The sequence below is a fragment of the Lampris incognitus genome, chromosome 8 (assembly GCF_029633865.1).
Source record: "Lampris incognitus isolate fLamInc1 chromosome 8, fLamInc1.hap2, whole genome shotgun sequence".
Lineage (NCBI taxonomy): Eukaryota > Metazoa > Chordata > Actinopteri > Lampriformes > Lampridae > Lampris > Lampris incognitus.
Window position 1 is genome coordinate 18,634,463 of NC_079218.1, and position 20,738 is coordinate 18,655,200.

The 20,738-nt window shown below is 42.3% G+C and overlaps 1 protein-coding gene across 1 annotated transcript; it reads right to left on the reverse strand.

Moving 5' to 3' along the window:
• Positions 1-2,930: 2,930 nt before the first annotated feature.
• On the reverse strand, positions 2,931-18,561 carry zgc:175280 (cationic amino acid transporter 2 family protein). Its single transcript, XM_056284221.1, has 11 exons — positions 18,192-18,561; positions 16,017-16,172; positions 15,213-15,375; positions 14,818-14,951; positions 14,332-14,554; positions 11,633-11,769; positions 7,035-7,137; positions 4,867-5,000; positions 4,602-4,768; positions 3,192-3,300; positions 2,931-3,082 (listed from the first exon to the last, which is right to left on the reverse strand). The coding sequence occupies exons 1-11, from the start codon at positions 18,559-18,561 to the stop codon at positions 2,931-2,933; spliced, it is 1,848 nt and encodes a 615-aa protein (XP_056140196.1).
• Positions 18,562-20,738: the final 2,177 nt, after the last annotated feature.

Here is a 20,738-nt window from a genome sequence, read left to right on the forward strand (position 1 = left end):
AGTGTCGAAAGTTTAAATCAGAAAGCTCAGCAGTACTGGCACGGTTTGAATGTTAGTCAGACTTAATGTCGATAAGCCTTATACCCGACCCCATACCACACACGGGACATTGTCCGGAGATAATGTGAGAAAACGGCTAAACGCCACACACGCACACACTCACAATAGGAGAAGCCATGGTTATGGCTGCTAACAAGTGGCCTGATGAACCCGATTTAACCAATGTAGTTAGTTATAGACGTAGATCGATACTTGACTTCATTTATAATCCAGTATTACAGCGGTTTGCAGATAGCCGTTAACTAACCAAGCTAAAGTCTTTATGCACGTTCAATAATCCAGGTATGAATATCACAGAAAGACGAATCGGTTCATCTGAACACAACATTTACTGAGAGAAACGCTTCATCGCTCATCTAAATGACCTCTTCAGTCTCAACTGACTGACGTAACGTTCGGTATTAGCATACTTTTATAGTCTAACTTCAGGAAACAAACAAACCACTTATAACCGTTAACGTTAACCCACCTCGACTCTTACAAAGGAAGAATGTCCAAGTCCTCGGTAAAGTTGATTAAATGGTGCTCAGAAACGGTGCAGGTATCTTAAACATATATCGCCGTTCTTGTGATCAAAATTTGTACTGTGTTAAGGTAAATTATCCTGGTCGTTTACGGGGAACTAACCCAATGCTGATTACGATTCCGTTTAAACCTTCTGCATGCAGACGTTGAGGTTTTTGAACATAGGGTTTCCTGTATTACTCGTCACTGATTGGGTACGGCCAGAGTTGGCAGCCTTCTCATTGGACATATTCTTCTTCTTCTGATTTTATCGGCGGTTGCCAAATAGCTTTCGGGTGCATTGCCGTCACTCACTGACCTGGAGTGTGAACTAAAACTCCACCCTTTAATCAGAATCAGATTTATTGGCCATGTAAGTGTGCACACACATGGAATTTGACTATTTCCATCAGTTGGTCGTCTGCTGACATTGTGAACAGTTTTAGATTTCTCGGTTTACACATCACAAACACCCTCATATGGTCTCTCAACACCAACTGCATCCTCAAAAGGCACAGCCGAGACTGTATTTTCTGAGGCGTCTCAAGAGATTTGTTTAAGAGTACCAAAATTACGTGAATTTTTATGGCAGTACCACGGAGAGTGTCTTGACAAACTGTATCACAGTGTGGTTTGGCAAACTGACTACTCAGGACTGCAGACTGCTGCAAAGGACTGTAAAGACAGCAGCAAAAATCATTGGGATGGAACTACCACCACTTCATAATATTTAAATCACTCGCTGCAAAAGGAAAGCCCAAATAATTAAAGACACCAGCCACACTGTTCTGTTCTCGCTCCTTCCATCTAAAAAAACGTTACATCAAATCAAACACCACCCATCTCAGTAATAGTTTCTTTCCACAGGTAGTAAGGTTGCTGAACAGCTGATGCACCCATATTACATTACACTGTTGTGTTATTGTGTACTTTTCTATATTGTGTATCAAGGTGTAAATGGTCTATATAGGTCTGTGGTGTTGTTAGCTCTTTTGGGGGGGGGGGTCCTTATGTTAATTGTGTTAAGGCAGAGAGAGCCAGAGCATAAGAATTTCATTGTATTCCATGCACATGACAATAAAGTTGAACTTGAACATGAACAAGATTAACAAGAAGGAGCCATGAAAGTAACAGTGTGTAATTTCAGTAACTTCTCATTTTTGAACCTCGAGAGAGCATACTTATGCATCATTTATGGGGCGGCATGGCTCAGAAGGCGAGTGTGTCAAAGTGCTCTTGAGCAAGACACTGCACCCCTAACTGCACCTGATGAGCAGGTTGGTGTCTTGCATGGCAGCCTCTGCCATCTGTATATGAATGTGTGTGTAAATGGGTGAATGTGAGGCATACATTATAAAGCACTTTGAGTGGTCAATAGACTAGAAAAGTGCTATATAAATTCAGTCAATTCACCATGCATTTATTTATTGATTTATTTAACACCAAAAGACAATTCTTATGGTAACCAGACAAGATAACAAATGCCATACTGATTTGGTGCTTACCCCAATGCTGGTAAATTTAAGATTCAAAATTCACAATACTTTAATTCATAGTTTATTGCCATATCAACCAACGTTGCTCAGAATTTGTTTTAGGTGTTTAGGGTAGACATTGTATTACATCAGGAGACTACACTGGGTTAGAATAAGGTACATTACAGTTGATACACATATTTGGTACAAATACCCTCCACACCCACTTAGCAAGGTAACCAAAAAAGTTTGCAATTGCATAAGTACAGTACTTTTTATCCAAACATTTGCAATGTCGATAATAAAATGATTAATTATGCATTACAATACATCTAATTTATTTATAATCTCCACCTCTAAAGTATTAAACTTTTGACATTTCAATATCATTTCGCATTTCAAGCAGTCCTGATTAGAAGAGAAGCTTTGAGGAGCACTTCACAAACGTACTTTGTTATTTGTCCAAATACCATAAACAGACCATCTGAGTCACCTCTTAGGCAGCCATTTGTTTTGTAGCTGAGCTACTGAAATAACTAAAATCAAAACATGGTGTAACGCTTCATGGAGAGATATTGTTTAGAAAATCTACTTTTTTAATTTGGCAAGATGTCTAATCCCTACATTATATGTATTTAATGGACAGTAAGTGCTTCAGGGATAAAAATCAACGCAAAAAAAGTATATGCAAATGTCAAATGAGAGCCCATAACACAGATTCTCACAGAAAATCCATTACATTGAACACTAAGAAAAAAGAGTTGCATGTATGAGGTAGAATTACACCTTCAACCTTGAATCAAATAATTTTATTCAACAATTGATGAGTTATTGTGTGAAATTAATGTAGCCATATTCACTCTCAAAGATGTTTCGGTAGATTACAGCATGTCACATATCCGGGCCACTGAAGTCTTCTGCAGCTTCAAAGTTGTGCTCCGTGTTAGTACCGATCCTTTGAATATTAACAACAGTGTGCGCATTTTGAAACCTAAGTTTTTGCACACTGTGATTAATACCATAACTAAAGTAGATGAATAAACCTGTTTGAAACAAAAATACATCCCATATCATCATGTTCAGTAAAGTTCCACACACTTGACTGTATTCGGTGTCAAACTGGCATTTTAGAAAAAAAAGAAACGTTCATACCTACTGCCATCCAAATTAAATAGCGGATCCATGTGTCTGATCCAAGTTGAACCATTAGATAGACATTGACAAAGGTGCTGAAAATAGGGAGCACGGGTACAAGAGGAACCTGCACATATAAAGGAAAGTGATAAATATTTTATTCACACCGTACAGCAATAAAGTAAAGCATAAGCCTTGATTCATTAAGGGTTAGCGCTTCATAGAGATAATTGGCAAGGGATCCTTTCAGCATTGGCGGGAAAACTTCAGCCACATTGCTTCTGAGCTGATCAAAAATATTTAGGTCTTGATTCCTTTTAGGCACATAATGAGTTGTTGGCAAGGTCATGCAAATGAAAGGTAAAATCAAATTCAGTGACAGTTCCCGGCATCAATTCCTCTATTGCAACTTGAACTGTAAAGGTGGTGAAATTGATGAAATGACTGCACAGACAGAGTATCAGTTAGTATAATGTCTTTCATCAATTAAACGTGAACCAGAGCATTGCTGGAAAAGTGCATACAGACAGATGGGTGACAAAATAAAGGGAAAACCTGAATGCTGGACCCCTACAGTGACAAGGTCCAGGGGGTCTTTTAAGATGTGGGGGGGGGGGGCATTTTCCTGGCATGGTTTGGGTCCATTTGTCCCTTTAGAGCAGGGATAGGCAATATGGTCCAGAAAGGTCTGGTGTGGGTGCAGGTCTTTGTTCCAACCAAGGAGTTACACACCTAAGTCTACAAATCAAGGTCCTTAGCAAAGACTATTGGTTGACTAATAGAATCAGGTGTGTAACTGCTTGGTTGGAGCAAAGACCTGCACCCACACCGGACCTTTCTGGACCATGTTGCCGATCCTTGCCTTAGAGGGAAGAGTTTCTGCAAATCATCCATACTAAGACACTTCATGCTGGTTTTTCCTTTAATGTGTCACCTGTCTGTACATACTCATCTTATCATCCATTACTAAATTAAAGTGAAACGTTTTCTAATTTATAGAATGCTTGTCACTACTACCAGATACAGGCAAATAAAGAAGATGGTATTTTTCTCTAAGAATGTCACTAACATAAGCTTTTAGAGGTTCAAACCATTTCTTAATGCTGCCAGCTCTAAGCGGGCAGTTTGAAAAGATGTGCAACTGTCTGCTGGATATGCTAACAACCGTCGCTCAAGTTCTGTGCAGGGCTATTTGTGTGCAGTGCTTGTGTGGACGTCATGTCTCTCCCATCATTTGCATGGATTTGTTTTTTTTTTCCAGTGAGTGGGAGAAAAGTTTTGCATTATAGGATATTATACATATATATAGGGGCTCAAAATTTCACATTTTGTCTTCAAATCAAAAGTCCCATACTGAATTAGGGGATACGGTCTATGTAACCATTTGTTGGAAACCAGCTCTTTGGAGTAGATGTTTTGAAAGAATACCATAAAAGCTGCTTTGGTTGAACTCTGTGGCTGTCTCCAGATGATCACGGTGATGAGGACCATCATCAGTAAGATCACGGTGACACACAGAAGGCTCCACCACTCGTGGCCTTGCAGGGAGCTTGCAGCCTTAGATATAAAGAGGCTTAGAATAACAGCCATGAAGACTGTAAGAAACAGAATTATGATTAGTGGTTTTAATCAAGGTGTGTATTTCATCCATGGTCAGAATAAGAATGAGGAAAATTTTATGAAAGCCCCTTACTAAGGAAAATGGTGAACGTCGACACATTTTTAGAAGTTCGAGCAGTGGCCAGTGAGGGCGGATGCAGAACTCCGTTTATTGTGAATGACTCTGGGTTGCTGTAACCTGAATCCTCATTTGCATCAGCTTGGTATCTATAAAGGTGAGATAGAAATGCACACAAATAGTGCTCATACATAGCATTCATACTGTATTTTTATGTTCCTATTTATGTTAGCATAATATACGTACATACGTAGTTGTGATTTGATATACAGAGGAGGTGGTAGCAGTTTGCCCACTTTAATCTAATTAGACTATAATTTAACATTTTTTGAATGTCTCACACATTTCTAGCCACTTTTAATTCATTTGATTTGTTTGTGGCGAAACAAGACCACTGAAAGCACTCAGGTGGCAGATGGCTTGCACATCTTATCTCATACCTTATAGAGTTAGACGGAGAAAAAAAACAGTAAGAATGCTGATGGATTGGCACATGGACCCAAAGATCAAATGCTCTTTTCTGCTTTTGTTTTAACCTAAAGTACATGCTAGAATATTACTGGCAAAGCTGCAAGTAGAGTCAGCTATGGTGCAGTTTAACTAAAATCATGGTTTGATTCAACTTCATTGACAGCTGGTTTTAGGTAAGGGAGCATTACAGATGTTACAAGGTTTATCCTATCAGCTCTAACCATTTCCAAACAGAGCACCTTTCTATAGATTTAAAGAGAAGAAAATATAAAATGTATTTTTTCACTGTAAAAAAAAATCTGAGTAACCCAAGAAGTGAAGGCTACTCACATTAGTAGCCAATTTATTTGGTTTTTTTTCAGTAATCTTACCCTTTTATATGTATTGATCAAATATTTTTAGAGTGATAATCCCACACATACATATATCCCGAGTTCATACAGTCCTTATGCATGCTCAATGATCCAGGTAAGGAAATCACAGAAAGTTGAATCAGTTCATCTGGACACAAGGTTGATTGAGAGAGAAACGTGTCATCACTCATCTAAGTGACCTCTTCAGTCACTGACTGCAGGTATCCCCAACCTTAGAAACAATACAGTGGCATAACGACCGAAACAAACGATCGGTTTCATATGAAAATTGCCGTGAGCATTAATTAGACTTTCAATGGCCATGCTGAAAGTCAACTAATGCCCCTTTCCACTGCATGGTACCGGCTCGACTCAACTCTACTCGCTTTTTTTGGTTTTCCGTTGGGCAAAAGTTAGGGATAGTACCTGGTACCAGGTACTTTTTTGGTACAACCTCTGTTCCAAGTGAGCTGAGCCGATACTAAATGGTGACATGAAAATACCACTACAAATAAATAAATAAAATACAATAAATAAAATCTAAATATAAATAAATATAAATATATGTGGTGGCACAGTGGCGCAGTGGTTAGCGTGGTTGCCTCACAGCAAGAAGGTCCTGGATTCGAGCCCCGGGGTAGTCCAACCTTGGGGGTCGTCCCGGGTCATCCTCTGTGCTGAGTTTGCATGTTCTCCCTGTGTTTGTGTGGGTTTCCTCCGCGTGCTCCGGTTTCCTCCCACAGTCCAAAGAGATGTAGGTCAGGTGAATCAACCATACTAAATTGTCTCTGTGTGTGTGTGTGTGTGTGTGTGTGTGTGTGTGTGTGTGTGTGTGTGTGTGTGTGTGTGTGTGTGTGTGTGTGTGTGTGTGTGTACGCGCGTTGGCCCTGTGTGATGGCCTGGCAGCCTGTCTAGGGTGTCTCCCTGTCTGCCCCCCAATGACTGCTGGGATAGGCTCCAGCATCCCCGTGACCCTGAGAGAGCAGGATAAGCGGTTCGGATAATGGATGGATGGATAAATATATGTATATTTATTTAAATAAAATCTTACAAAAAAACACTACTCAACACGCCCACAAATGACCAGCGGGGCTTCGCTTGTGAGGGGATACTATCTGCAGTGGAAAATGAAATCCCAAAAAGTAAAGTCAGTAGAGTAGACTAGAGTAGAGTCGAGTTGAGCCAGTACCATGCAGTGGAAAAGAGGCATAAGTGAGGTCTTCAGTCAGTTTAGACTGCAGAGGTCGCTTATATGAGTGATGAAACGTATCTGTCAATAAACGTTGTGTGCGGATGAACTGATTCAGCTTTCTTGGATTTCTGTGACCTGGTGCATAAATATTTTTGGATAAACCATACCTTAATATGAGGATGCATATAGCAACGAGGGTGTAGGCAAAGAGAGTTCCGATGGACATCATGTCAACCAATGCCTTCAGGTCAAACAACAGGGCCATGATAGCTGCAAAGATATGCATAGATGTGTAACTTGTCCTCTTTCCGCGCCACTTCAATAAATAATACCAGGCCATGTCATTGGCATTTCCCCTGCATTCATTCAGCAACAGCAGATGCACACTGAGAAATGGTCCATCTCTGCTCATAAAACTGCGAGAGAAGTACCAGAGAAATATCTGACTTGCAGCTTATACACAAAATGTATAATGTATATGTTGCACCCCTCCTCAACATAAAGAAATGTGTGTAAATACTCGAAGCTTTATGCCTAGTCCACGTGTACACAGGTATTTATGAAAACATAGCCTTTCTTAGTGTTTTGGCCTTTCGTCCACACACAAACTGCATTTTAGGTCACTGAAAACAAACCTTTCTGGAAATTCCTCCCAGGTTGAAGATTTCCAGAAACTCTGTTTTCAGTGTTGACGTGTGTAATATTTGCTAGTAATATTTGATTTGCTAATGTCCCTTACGGCTTTCCGTAGCGCCACAACAAAGTCACGTGATGTACGTAACAACGTCAGTCGGAATCCGGTCGGTGAATAAACACCCAGCACGAGAGAAGTCGTCCTTGCTTTATTAATGTTATAAGTTAACATAGCCAGAGGGCACAGATCATTACATGGTGTCAGAGTAGCGGAGTTTAAATACCCAATATGGATTCGTACGGCGTTCCAGCTCCACGGATGGACTGGGAATCGGCGAACTTACCTGAAGCATGGAGACGATTTCGACAAACAACGGAGCTAATGTTCAAGGGCCCCCTGCGCGGGAAGAACGAAGAGGAGAAATGCAGCTACCTCCTGCTCTGGATAGGGGAAAAAGGGCGCGATGTGCACAACACTTGGACACTCAGCGGAGAACAAGCCAAGAAGCTAGAAACGTACTACGATAAGTACACTGAGTACATCACCTCCAAAGCAAACCCGATTTATGCCAGATATAAATTTCATGAAAAGATGCAGGGAGAGAGTGAATCCTTCGAACAATTTGTAACTGAGCTAAAGCTCCTAGTCAAAGACTGTGGCTACCCAAATGCCGACGAGATGGTCAGGGACCGCATCGTGTTTGCCACCAACTCACCCAGAGTGAGAGAAAAGCTACTTAGCCAGGGAGCTGAGCTAACGCTAGAAAAAGCCATAGATGTAGCCCGCTCACACGAGCTAGCAAAGCAACAGCTAAAGTTTATGGGCCAGGGCAGCACACATGAAACGGTGCACGCACTAGGCAGAAAGACTTACAAACCGAACGCACCCAAAGCAGCTAACGCAAACTTCAGACAAAGGGAAGGTAACGTTAGCACCGCCGCTAGGGCGTGTAGCTATTGTGGAGGGCTACACGGCGCTAAAGCCACTTGCCCAGCTAAGGGTAAACAATGCATTAAATGCAAGAAGCTCAATCATTTTGCTGAAGTATGCAAGTCTAGCTCCCAGGGACAGACAAAGTACTACCGCGGCACAGTACATGCCGTCGGAGAGAACCCAGAAGAGTACACCACTGACAGAGCGATGCTGAAGCGCACAAGGGAGCGAGGGGTGAGGCTCAACCCCGACAAGTGTCACATATGCGTGTCCGAGGTAAGCTACTTCGGCCACACGCTCTCACACGAAGGCATCAAACCAGACCCACACAAGGTGAAGGCGGTCAAGGACATGCAACCCCCACAGAACAAAGCAGAGCTGGAGACAGTCCTCGGCATGATCAACTACCTCGCCAGATTCGCTCCACACCTCTCACAGATAAACTCACCCCTCAGACAGCTTCTGAAACAGGACAGTGAGTTTGTGTGGGATGCAGTCCACGACAAGGCGTTCCAAGAGATGAAGAATCTCATTACACAGCACCCAGGTCCAGTACTCTCATATTTCGACCCGCAGAAAGAGCTGCGACTCCAAGTGGATGCATCCAAAAGTGGCCTTGGGGCTGTCATGCTCCAAGATGGCAAACCAATTGCCTATGCGTCCAAGTCACTCAACAGCACTGAAGAAAACTACGCACAGATAGAGAAGGAGCTCTACGCTGTGGTCTTCGGCTGCAAGAGGTTCCACGAGTACATGTACGGACGAAAAGTGATTGTGGAGTCAGACCACAAGCCTCTGGAGGCAATACTAAAAAAGCCACTGGCAGCAGCACCACCCCGGCTGCAACGGATGATCCTGGCGCTCCAAAAATACGACATCCAAATCATCCACCGCCCCGGTAAGGACATACCGGTGGCCGACACACTGTCACGCAAGTCAATAGAACACCACGACAGTGACCTACAGGAAGGGATGGAGGCCCAAGTGCACACAGTCCTCAGCAACATCCCTGTGAGCGACACAAGACTCTCAGAAATCAAGCAGGAAACAGCGCAAGATCCACAGCTCACCGCACTCAGACGAGCCACACTCACTGGCTGGCCAGACACAAAGAAAAAGTGCCCGCCCAGCATCCAGGAATACTGGAACCACAGAGCAGAAATCTCAGAAATGGACGGTATCCTGTTCAAAGGTGAGAGAATCATTGTCCCCCAAAAGCTTCGCAACGACATGATACAGCGCATCCATGCCAGCCACCTTGGCGGGGAAAAAAGCAAATGCCGAGCAAGAGACTTACTGTTCTGGCCTGGCATGGGGAAACAGATCGAGGATGCGGTAGCAGACTGCAGCATATGCCAAGAACGGCGCAGCGCAAATGCAAAGGAACCAATGATGTCACACGCCATACCCGAGCGGCCGTGGCAAGTGATAGGCACAGACCTATTCACATGGAACTCACAGGACTTCATAGTCACTGTGGACTACTACTCCAGATTCTTCGAGCTAGAGAGACTTTACAGCTGCACCTCATCTGCCGTCATCCTGAAGCTGAAAGCAGCAATGGCTCGACACGGAATCCCCGAGACTATCATCAGCGACAACGGTCCGTGCTACAGCTCTGGTGAGTTCCGCAACTTCTCACAGACATGGGGTTTCTCACACACCACCACAAGCCCCCACTACCCACAGAGCAACGGCCTCTCCGAGAAGACTGTCCAGACGGCCAAACGCATCCTGGACAAAGCCAAAGCTGAGAACAAAGACCCCTACATGAGCTTACTGGAGTATCGCAACACACCGGTGGACAACCTGAAATCACCGGCACAGCTACTGATGAGTCGGAGGCTGCGGTCCATTCTCCCATCAACAGCAAAACACCTGCAGCCACAGATCGCCAGTCAGGAGGATGTTCACAAAAGGAGAGAGGTATGTCAACAGCGCCAGCAGGCATACTACAACCGAACAGCCAAACCTCTGCCCCACCTGCCCGCAGGCACACCAATCCGCTTCCGGCAGGAGGATGGATCCTGGAGACCTGCAACTGTGGAAAGACCAGCGAACACAGACAGGAGCTACCACATCCAAACCAAAGAAGGTCAGATCTACCAACGCAACCGTCAACACCTGCGACAAAGCAGAGTGAACACTCACACTACACACACACACACTTCACAGCAGACTGTTACCAGCGCTAACAACAACACACAAGCCCATCAGCAAGAGCATGCTGAACCTCCAGACACGAACAATCAGCGACAACCAGACACACAGCCTGGTTACACCACGAGGTCAGGTCGCACGATCAAACCAAGACAAATCCTTGACTTATGAATGTTAAAAAAAAGAGAATTTTACACCAACCTGTACTATACCTGCTATGTTTTGAAAAGAAATATTTACAGCGTTCACTTACCTTGTGTACCTACCTGCTGTTTGCAGTTACCAGTAATGAAATGAAAAAAAAAGATGAAATGTTATTACGGTGTCACATTTAGACAGTGAAGGAAATGTTTTACACTACTTTGTTGCAGTCCAGTTATATAAGAGTTCCACTTTCATATTCTTTCTTATTAAGATTGTATTCGCTTATAAACGTGCTCAACGTGGTCTGTATCTCTGCAGAGAAAGCAGCACTTTTCAGAAAAAGGGAGATGCAATATTTGCTAGTAATATTTGATTTGCTAATGTCCCTTACGGCTTTCCGTAGCGCCACAACAAAGTCACGTGATGTACGTAACAACGTCAGTCGGAATCCGGTCGTGAATAAACACCCAGCACGAGAGAAGTCGTCCTTGCTTTATTAATGTTATACGTTAACATAGCCAGAGGGCACAGATCATTACAACGTGTAGACAGGTAAAACGGAATCGTTGGCTTGTTGTTGGCCTTTTTTTTCAGGCTTCTGATTGGCCAACATGGCTTTAGTGTTAGGGTTATGTCGCCGCCTGTTGGTTTGGCATGCTCTTGACAGCACTTTCATTTAGTAGCATGTGTTTTTGCGGTTTCATTTGGATGCAGATTTTCTCTTTTAAACAGTGCTTGTGTGGACAGGTTGTTTTTTTCCCCTTTTTAAGAACGAAGGGAGAAAACCCCTGTTTTCGAAAGTCCCCATGTGTGGCCTAGGCATTATAGATGCAACAATACCAAAAACAAGGACCAAGGCCTGCTGACACAAAAGGTTCCCAGTGACGGTTTCACCTGCTACAGCCCCCGAGGCCAGCGTGGCTATGAGAGGACTCTGTCTGCTGCTCATCCTACTGAGGGGCTTGAAGAGCAGCCCGTCCCTGGCCATGGCAAAGAGGACACGTGGCATCGGGAACATGGATCCCAACAGACTGTATGAAAAAGAAACAACACCGACCTATAACCACAACAGTTACAATTTTGGCAATTCATGCAGTTATTATAGCCTTATAATTTATTCCTAATTCCATTATATCTATGTCACTAGTCAACATGTACAATGTGAATGATTGATAAAATAATTTATTAATAATAATAATTATTGATATCATATATAACCCTTAATATTTAATAGTAATAGCATATGCATATTTTATGAATATACTAATATACGTGTTTGTATATTACATAATAGTAATTTGTTATTAATATTGTATATATATATATATATATATAATATATATAATTACTATTACTATTATTTTATACTAATATGATAATATTTGCTAATACAGTAACTAATTTAATTAGACACAATTCTCCATTGTTACTATTCAAGTCAGCAGGATAGTGAATGGATACACCCATCTTTTGACTGTTTAAATTTGCCTGACCATGTTTTTGTTCATTATTTGTTTGTTTGCTTTTCATTTTCTTCATTTATTTTTGTTTGTTTTTGTTTTGTTTTTGTTTTGTTTTTTCAGGAGGGGAACAATCACCACAAGTGAAACAACGAAACGCAGAAACAAAAAATGACAGCATGTATATGATAAGACAGAGAAATAGAAAGAGACTGACATGCTTTCAACAAAACATCCTTAAATCATTCTTTTCAATATCAGTTCAGGACAACAGTTGTAGTGATAAAGGAGAAGGAAAAAAGAGGGGGAGAAAGGTGTAAGTAGAAGGATGTAATCCAGAGAGGGTTTCAGGGAGTGTGTGAGGCAGATGCTAGCAGTGTGTGAAGTGCCCACATGTGAGTGCAAGGGATTAATCCAAATAAATTCTGGTGTCTGAGGTCTGTGACTTGTCATAGTGCCTCTGAGCAGCAGACAGACTCTGCAGGCACCCACAGGCCCTGCAGTCCTGCAGACACCCCGCGACCAAGAGGACAGCCGGAGCCCAAAGCACAGAAACTCCAGAGGAACACAGCCCACAGGGTGGCCAGGAGACCGCAGAGCAACAGCCCCACATGCCCCCAAGGAGCACAAACGAGTCCGCAAAAGCACCAGCTGGGCCTGCACCCCTGAGGTGCACCCCCACCACCAACCACCAGGCACAAGGCACACCCACAGGCGTGGGACCCGAGCCACGGATGACAAGCCTAGACCACTGGCCTGGAGCCAGGCCCCACAACCAACAGACTGATGCACCACCAGGACCACCCACCCAGCAAGCAACCAAACCTCGCATAAGGGCGAGACCTATGCTGTTGCTGTGGGGGGACTGGGCATTGAGAAAATGGAGTTTATTTTTGGCAGTATATTCACTTTTACTGCTGCTATCCTGCAAATTAGTGACAAGGGTTATTGAAATTTGTTGTTGTGTTGATTTGTTTTCAACTCAATTTTAAAAATTATCCATAAAAGTCACATGCTCTGCTAAAGGTTCAATGGGGGCAACACCATTTGCGCCATGTAGAAACACATTTGCAGTGTTTTGTCATGGACCTCTTTGCCTTCTTTTACCAGCATTAGTTTGAAAGTTTGAAACTGATTGCAAGCACCTGTGGCTGTGCCTCTGAAAGAGACGTTTTTCTGCTCCTCAGTTATTTTCCCTTCACCACACGATGAGGCCTAGCGTGACGTCTTTCTATTTTTGTCTCCTCAAGTGCTTTGTATACATGACCTTTATATATAATATAGCAGCCTTGTAATCAAGACTACCTAGTCCCAGTGAAGTCTGAGACCGAAACTTATCAAGTCCCAGTCAAGTTCAAGACTTGAAGGTGGCGAGTCCAACTCAAGACCAGTGTAGTCTACAAACATACCAAAAGTCCAAATTTCACTACACTGTAATATCTATCGAGCCTTTCCCCCCCACTACCAACAAAGGAAAGTTTCAAATGCCAATTTTCCAGCTTCCAACATTTCAGAAACATAATGATAATAAAAAAGAAATAAAATAGATTAGATGGTACTTTACTGATCTCCTTAGGGGAAGTTTGATATTAATTTCAAAATAAAAAAAGGAAATTAAAGTCATGTATTCGACTGGTTTTGAAAAATTATCACAAGTCTTCACTGTCTGATGCCAAGTCAAGTCTGAGTCTTTATGCTGTGATATCCAAGATGAGACCAAGACCATCAAAATATGGACTTGATACCAGCCCGAGTCCATACTTGAGTATTACAACCCTACTGAAAAGATTATGGTTAACTATTTTCACAATGTGGTTTGACATCTCCGTTGCAACAAGCAGCCTTTAATGCTTGATGGACCTCATAACAGCTACATTGCACACATATACCAATTTAATCCTCACATGTCCATTTTTTTTAAGGTGCTCATATATTATGCATAGAGTTTGTGGCAGCAGCTTAGCAATATGCCAGCTTATTAAGGTAAGTACATTTTTGTCATTCCACTATCAGTATTCATGAATCATTCATAAGCATTCATGGATTTCATATCAAGTGTTACTGCAGAGGGTTAGTCTGTCATGAGATGGGGGATATATTCTGGTTTTATACCTGTCACACAGGATCCCATACCTTGTTGATAGTGCACAGAGAGAGCCCACAGCCACAGCATACTTTGCAGGGCCCCAACCAATGTATGTGAAGGCCACAGGTAGCGGGCTGTTGACACTGAGCAAATAGTATGGCATAATGAGGGTCAGGGCTGCAGACACACCAAAATAAGCCAGGAAGCAGATCAGCAGAGAGGCCACGATACCCAAAGGGATGGATTTCTGGGGGTTCTGAACCTCTTCCCCTAAGAAAAAAAATGGGTTGTGTAAATATTAAATCACTGTTAGCATGACTTTATGTCTATATTTCTGTTTATTTATATATTTACTGACATGTTTTAAATACATGCAGATGTCCCAGATAGGTCAGGTAATTCTGATGCATTCACAATGCGCCCACCTTTCTGCAACCAATTTGTTTTATTGCATTGCATCGTTACCTTGAACGGTACAAGAAATACACAGCAGAGGGAAATACCCGGCAGAAGAAATAGATTACTTATCTTACCTGTTGTTGCGATGCAGTCAAATCCCACAAATGCGTAAAAACAAGTTGCTGCTCCTGCTAATGTTCCCTCAAAGCCAAATGGGAAAAATCCACCATGGCCAAAGCTGTTGGTTTCATTTACTGAACTGTGATATCTGAAAAGAGTAAACATTTTCTTAAATGGCCATGTAGCGATCACCAACTGTATGATGACTTTTGTAGTTTTATATAATTTGAAAATAAGAAGAAAATATCATTATCATTTATGACCATGACAACCTATTATAGTCCATGTAGTGTGTACATAGACTATCTTACTGCTATTGAACAGAAATAACACTAACACTAATGCACTTGAGTAGTGGCTATGCCAAAGCATTTTGATCTTAATGTTATAAAAGAAGAAATGTTCTTACTCATATAACGATCCATTCATGATGCTATCCTCACTAATGTACCAGTTGCTGGTGTTGCCCTTTATGAAGCCAGAGATGATGACAAATAGCAACACCAGGATATTTACTGCTGTGAAGACCTTATTTACAACCGCTGACTCTTTAGCGCCAAATGCAAGAATCCCTGGAGAGGAAGCCCACAGAAGATTAACCATTGATTAGAGTATGAATACCAAACAAGGGCTCCAACAACAGTTGTTTAGGAGAACAAATTATTCCAAGAGCTGAAATATGTATGCACAAATTCTGACACTCTCCTGCCAAAAACAAAAACAAAAAACAAAAACAAACTGTAACTTAAATTGAGAATCCCAAATGATATATATTTTCTATATTTATTTACAACTATGAAAAATCCCTTGAGCATATCTATTTCAGATTACAAATGAGCAGTTGATTATTTTGCTCCATAAACTGTCTTGATGCATGCTCAATAATCCAGATTAAAAACAAAAATAATAGAAAGCTGAATTGGGGAATAGTAGAAACGCTGTGATTGCAACTATTCCCCAGTCATCTGTGACTAGTACACATTGTCATTGAGTCTCTATCACAGAAAGTTGAATCAGTTCATCTGGGTACAACGTTTATTGGCAGATACGTTTCCTCACTCATCTAAGTGACCTCTTCAGTCTAAACTGGCAGCAGGTATCCCCACCCTTTATAAACAATACAGTTGCATAGTGACCGAAACCAACAACCAGTTTCATATGCAAAAAAACCTTGGGAAGGTTTACACATCCAAAAACAGATTGTGGAACTTGCCTGCTAACAACATTATGAGGCCAGCTGCAAAGAAGTCTGGGTAGGGAGCCAATCCAGGTAAGTCCATAGCGGCGTGTTTGCCTAAAGAGTTAGCAATGACATTTCCAATGAGGTCATCGAAGGTCCCACTCCACGCTCTAGCTACGCTTGAGGTGCCTGTAAGGATGAAGTAAAAGATTGATAAACACAGCTTTTGGTAGATTAACATTACGCACATTCAGTTGACACTTTTACAAAGAATGAAATCAGCTTGAGTGTGTATCGACAACTAATGAGGAGACAAATCCAAAAAAACATGTCCACACAGTGGATTGAGTTACCTGGATTATTGAGCATGCATCAAGACAAGAAAAGGAAAAGTGTTACCTGAAAAGATGTTTTTCTGTGCTAGAAGAGAGGAAAAAGTGTGGCACTATGCCAACAGTATGCAGCAGGTGTAGAGCTGAAGCTTAGAGTTGACTAGATGGGCTTTTTTGCAATGCTTGAACCCATAACACAGTTTGTTTGACCCACTATAGTTACTGCCCTTGTGTCATTCAGCTGTGTTGTGATTGTCGAAACTAAATGCTAAATTTGCCTAAAGATGTTTTGGTTTCCTAACCTGAACCCTTTACTAAAGTTGTGTTCTATCCCAAAATTGACAGTAGCAAAATTACTCAAACAAATTGACTTATGGGTTTGTGTGTCACGCTGGTCTTCTGGAAACTCTTGGCTGAATTCTTTGCTGAAGTCAAGGGGCTGCAGCTCCTGTTGTAGCCACGCAGGCCAACCGTCCATCCATTCCATGCATTCCATCCATTATCCGAACCGCTTATCCTGCTCTCTCAGGGTCACGGGGATGCTGGAACCTATCCCAGCATTCATTGGGCCACATTCGGGGAGGCACCTTGGACAGGCCGCCAGACCATCACACAGGGCCAACATACACATACACACCCACACACATTCACACCTAGGGACAATTTAGTATGGCTGATTCACCTGACCTACATGTCTTTGGACTGTGGGATGAAACCAGAGCCCCCGGAGGAAACCTACGCAGACATGGGGAGAACATGCAGACTCCACACAGAGGACAACCCGTGACGACCCCCAAGGTTGGACTACCCTGGGGCTCGAACCCTGGATCTTCTTGCTGTGAGGCGACTGCACTAACCACTGCACCACTGTGCAGGCCAACTGTACGGTTTTGAATCTGGACTGAGTGAAGGGAGGCCAGGAGTGGAGTAAGACAGGACAAATGTTTAGGAGATAGACTACAAAGCAAGTTGTCGCATTTCAGATGAGTTCAACAGGCTAAAATGTGAAATGTGTACAAAGGAAGCCAGACCAGGAAACCAGGAAATAATTGCAGTGGTCTAGAGATGGGAAATGTCTAAAGCTAATAGAATGGGAGTCATCTATGCGAAGAGGGAATGGCCATCCCTGAACGGGAGTGGGGGGGGGGGGTAAGAGTACATCTGTCACCATCTTACAATGCTGTGATTGCGAACATCTTGTTGTGATTCCCCAATCCTCTGTGAATAGTACACATTGCCATTGTAACTTTAGCTAATGCTTGTGGCAATTTGCATATGAAATCGATCGTTTTCGGTCGTTATGCCACTGTATTGCTTATAAGGGTGGTGATACATGCAGTCAGTGGAGACTGAAGAGGTCACTTAGAGGAGTGATGACATGTTTCTCTCAATAAACGTTGTGTCCAGATGAACTGATTCAACTTTCTTTCTTTGAAAGCCTATAGGTGTTGAGTTCAAATCCTGAGGATCAGGGTGGTAATTGCATTATGGGCTTTGTAAAATGGTTGTACATGAGGGTTAGTGTTCAGTCTTGTCCCAAGTCTCCCTGGGAGCCGAGGGGCATAGACAGCACAAATCAGATAATCCAGCCAGGTTTTTTTTTCCTTCTAAATACCAACACTAAAGTGAATGTGCATGAAGATGCTGCTGCATGAAGTGGTGTCATTGGCTCCTCCCAGCTGTTCCTGAGATGGAGCATGTCCCCCAGTATAGCAGAACCAGAGTTCAAGGTGCTTTGAACTGGGATGACTGGCATTGTACACTGGGAGAAACTATGCCAACTTTTATAGCCAGATAATGACATCACACCTGGTATTGCCATCTACAGAAATTAAATGTGTTGCCAATTTACAGAGAGACCGATGTGTTTCCCTACCTATTATATAAGACAGAAGCAAGTTCCAACCAGTTATAAAGGCCCATATCTCTCCCACAGTCACATAGCTGTAGAGATAAGCGGAGCCGGTCTTGGGGACACGTGCTCCAAATTCAGCATAACACAGTCCCGCAAAAACAGAAGCTATTGCCGCCACCAGGAAAGAGATAATGATGCTAGGTCCAGCCACAGTTCTGGCAACTTCTCCTGACAGCACATATACGCCAGCTCCCAGAGTACTGCCGACCCCCAAAGCCACCAGGTCAAGTGTGGTCAAACATCGTCGAAAGTTTGACACTTCCCCCTCAGGCTCCAGAGGTTTTCTACGAGACAGGCTCTGTAAGAATTGCAGTATCTTCACGCCAGACATCCTGAAACCAGAACACCGTGTGGTTATTGTAAGGGTCGCTTAAATACAAGGAAATAGACGTGATAAAGAAGGAAGTAAACTTGAAAGGATAACACATAAAAAAACAACAACCATAAAAAGACATTATTTGGGGGCTCTGTAGTCATTTCAGAGAACTGGACAATTGTATTCACCTGCTGAAAAATGTATGAGGGCACACAGGAGTGAAAGTACCAGGTTTTCTAATGATGACACACCAATTAACAGACTTGATCATCATTTCATTCTTAGTATTTTGGATGGATGGATTTGTTTTGCAGAGTGTCTATGGCAACATGTAGCTGAGCTCCTGACTTTTTGCTGTGCAGAGCTGCAAATCTCTCATTAGCAGCACCATCATGTGTGCACCAGCTCTGGGACATTCCAAAGCACTGGTGTAGCTAGGAATTTGTTTCGAGAGGGGTCGAAAAAACATATTTGACATCACCAATGTAGACTAACGTTAGATTGCATATGTGACAATAGATAAGCAGAAGTAGTTTGGCTATAACTGCCTTTAGGCACAGCAAAAAAAAAAAAACCCTAAAAAACAGCACTGTTATCCAATTCATGATTATTTTTTTTCCCTGTCAGAGGCCAAAAAAAAAAATCATGGATTTTTTGTTTTCTTGAGCCATCCATTGCAGAACTGAAGAGATTCTAATAAGTAAAGCAAACCCCAAGTAAAGTCCTTCTCAAACTAGATGCAAACACTTTATTTGCCATCCTGATTGGCCGCCTGGCTATTAAGGCAGCAGATGTTAGGACAAAACAATAATAATAATCATGATTTCAAGGTATATGACATGATAAGTTAAAAATATGTCTCTAAAGCAAACAGGATGGTGTATGATTGATTTATTATGCAAAATCATATTCATGATCATTGTTTGAGCTTTTGGGCTGTGTAAAACAAGGCCAGTGTTATTTGATTGACCATGTGATGATATACCATGATAAATTCCCACCCCAAGTATTTCTGCTCTATCTCATTGCTTTACTGGTATTTATGCTTCAGCGGAGGCCACAATAACTTCTGCTTTTGAAGCCGCCGCTCATGACTATCTTCAGCTCCAGTCACACATTGCTGATTCTTGTCAGGTTGTACCATGATTTGCAGAATGGGAGAGAGCAGGTGAATCTGCAGATGTGGAGTATCAACATTCTTTGCTTTTCTGTTATGTTGTGTTGTAAAATGGATTAGGTCTCATCAAAAGGCTCCTCAAAATACTTCCAACCAACTTTTTCCCACTGTCAGTGCAAAAGATAGTTGGGCTGGCTTTGGTCATCCATATCCAAGTGAGGTTTGAACTCATCCATACTGGTTCTAATATCAGGCCTGATGTGTTGTCCCAGTTGGGTTTCGAGTGTGCTTAGATATTTAATATTTAATGTGAGGAATTTAATGTCATCTTTTTTCTGCCGAGCAAATAAGGTCTGGAGACTCTAAAATAAGCTACCTGTCTTGGGCTTTAAAGGAATGTTTTACTTTGGCAGATCTTTTTTGTTTGTTTGTAATACCTCCCCTTGAAGCCTGACAGTCTGCAGGTATTTACCTCAAGCCTTTACCGAATCAAGAAAAAGCTCTCGCCTGGATGTTACAGGATGGGGAGGAGGTTGCTGCTGCAGATAAAATGCACAAAAATGTCAGCTACAGCAACCAGATTTCCTTTTTCTGAGAAGAAGTATAGCAAATTCAGACATATGGGATGTCTCTGTTATTTGTCTGGTATCATTGGTTCGACCCCCCCCCCCCTCCAAACACACCACCATTATCTTCATCATTGGGGATCATTTGAGTTCAAGTATGATTGTCTGTCTGGCAGGTCCTTTCAGTGGGTCATGATGAGATGGCTGAAGAGACACTACCATGATGATATGATATGATACCTTAGCTAGCATGTGGTTTGGCTTTCCAGGTGGATAGCTTTTCTTTTCGTTGCTGCCTTTTGTCTTCAAAGGTCGTCATAGGTCGTAATTCATCAAGCATGGTTTTTTTATGGACAGTGGCTTCCCATGTTGCTCTGTCTTGTGCTAGGTCTCTTTGGTTGGTGTGGCAGATAAGATGCTTCTGGAAGTTCACTCTAACGTTATCCTTATAGTGCTTCTTCTGACTTTATGGGACACAAAGCAGTTTGAAGAAGAGAAATTGTTTAGGG

Excerpts from the sequence above, each read along its gene's own strand:
- zgc:175280 (XM_056284221.1), bottom strand. The coding sequence starts at position 18,561 with ATGTCTGGCGTGAAGATACTGCAATTCTTACAGAGCCTGTCTCGTAGA. Across the intron at positions 15,376-16,016 it reads CCTCATAATGTTGTTAGCAG|GGATTCTTGCATTTGGCGCT; the intron begins GCAAGTTCCACA and ends CTTCCTCTCCAG. Across the intron at positions 7,138-11,632 it reads GGCCTCGGGGGCTGTAGCAG|CTATCATGGCCCTGTTGTTT; the intron begins GTGAAACCGTCA and ends ATATCTTTGCAG.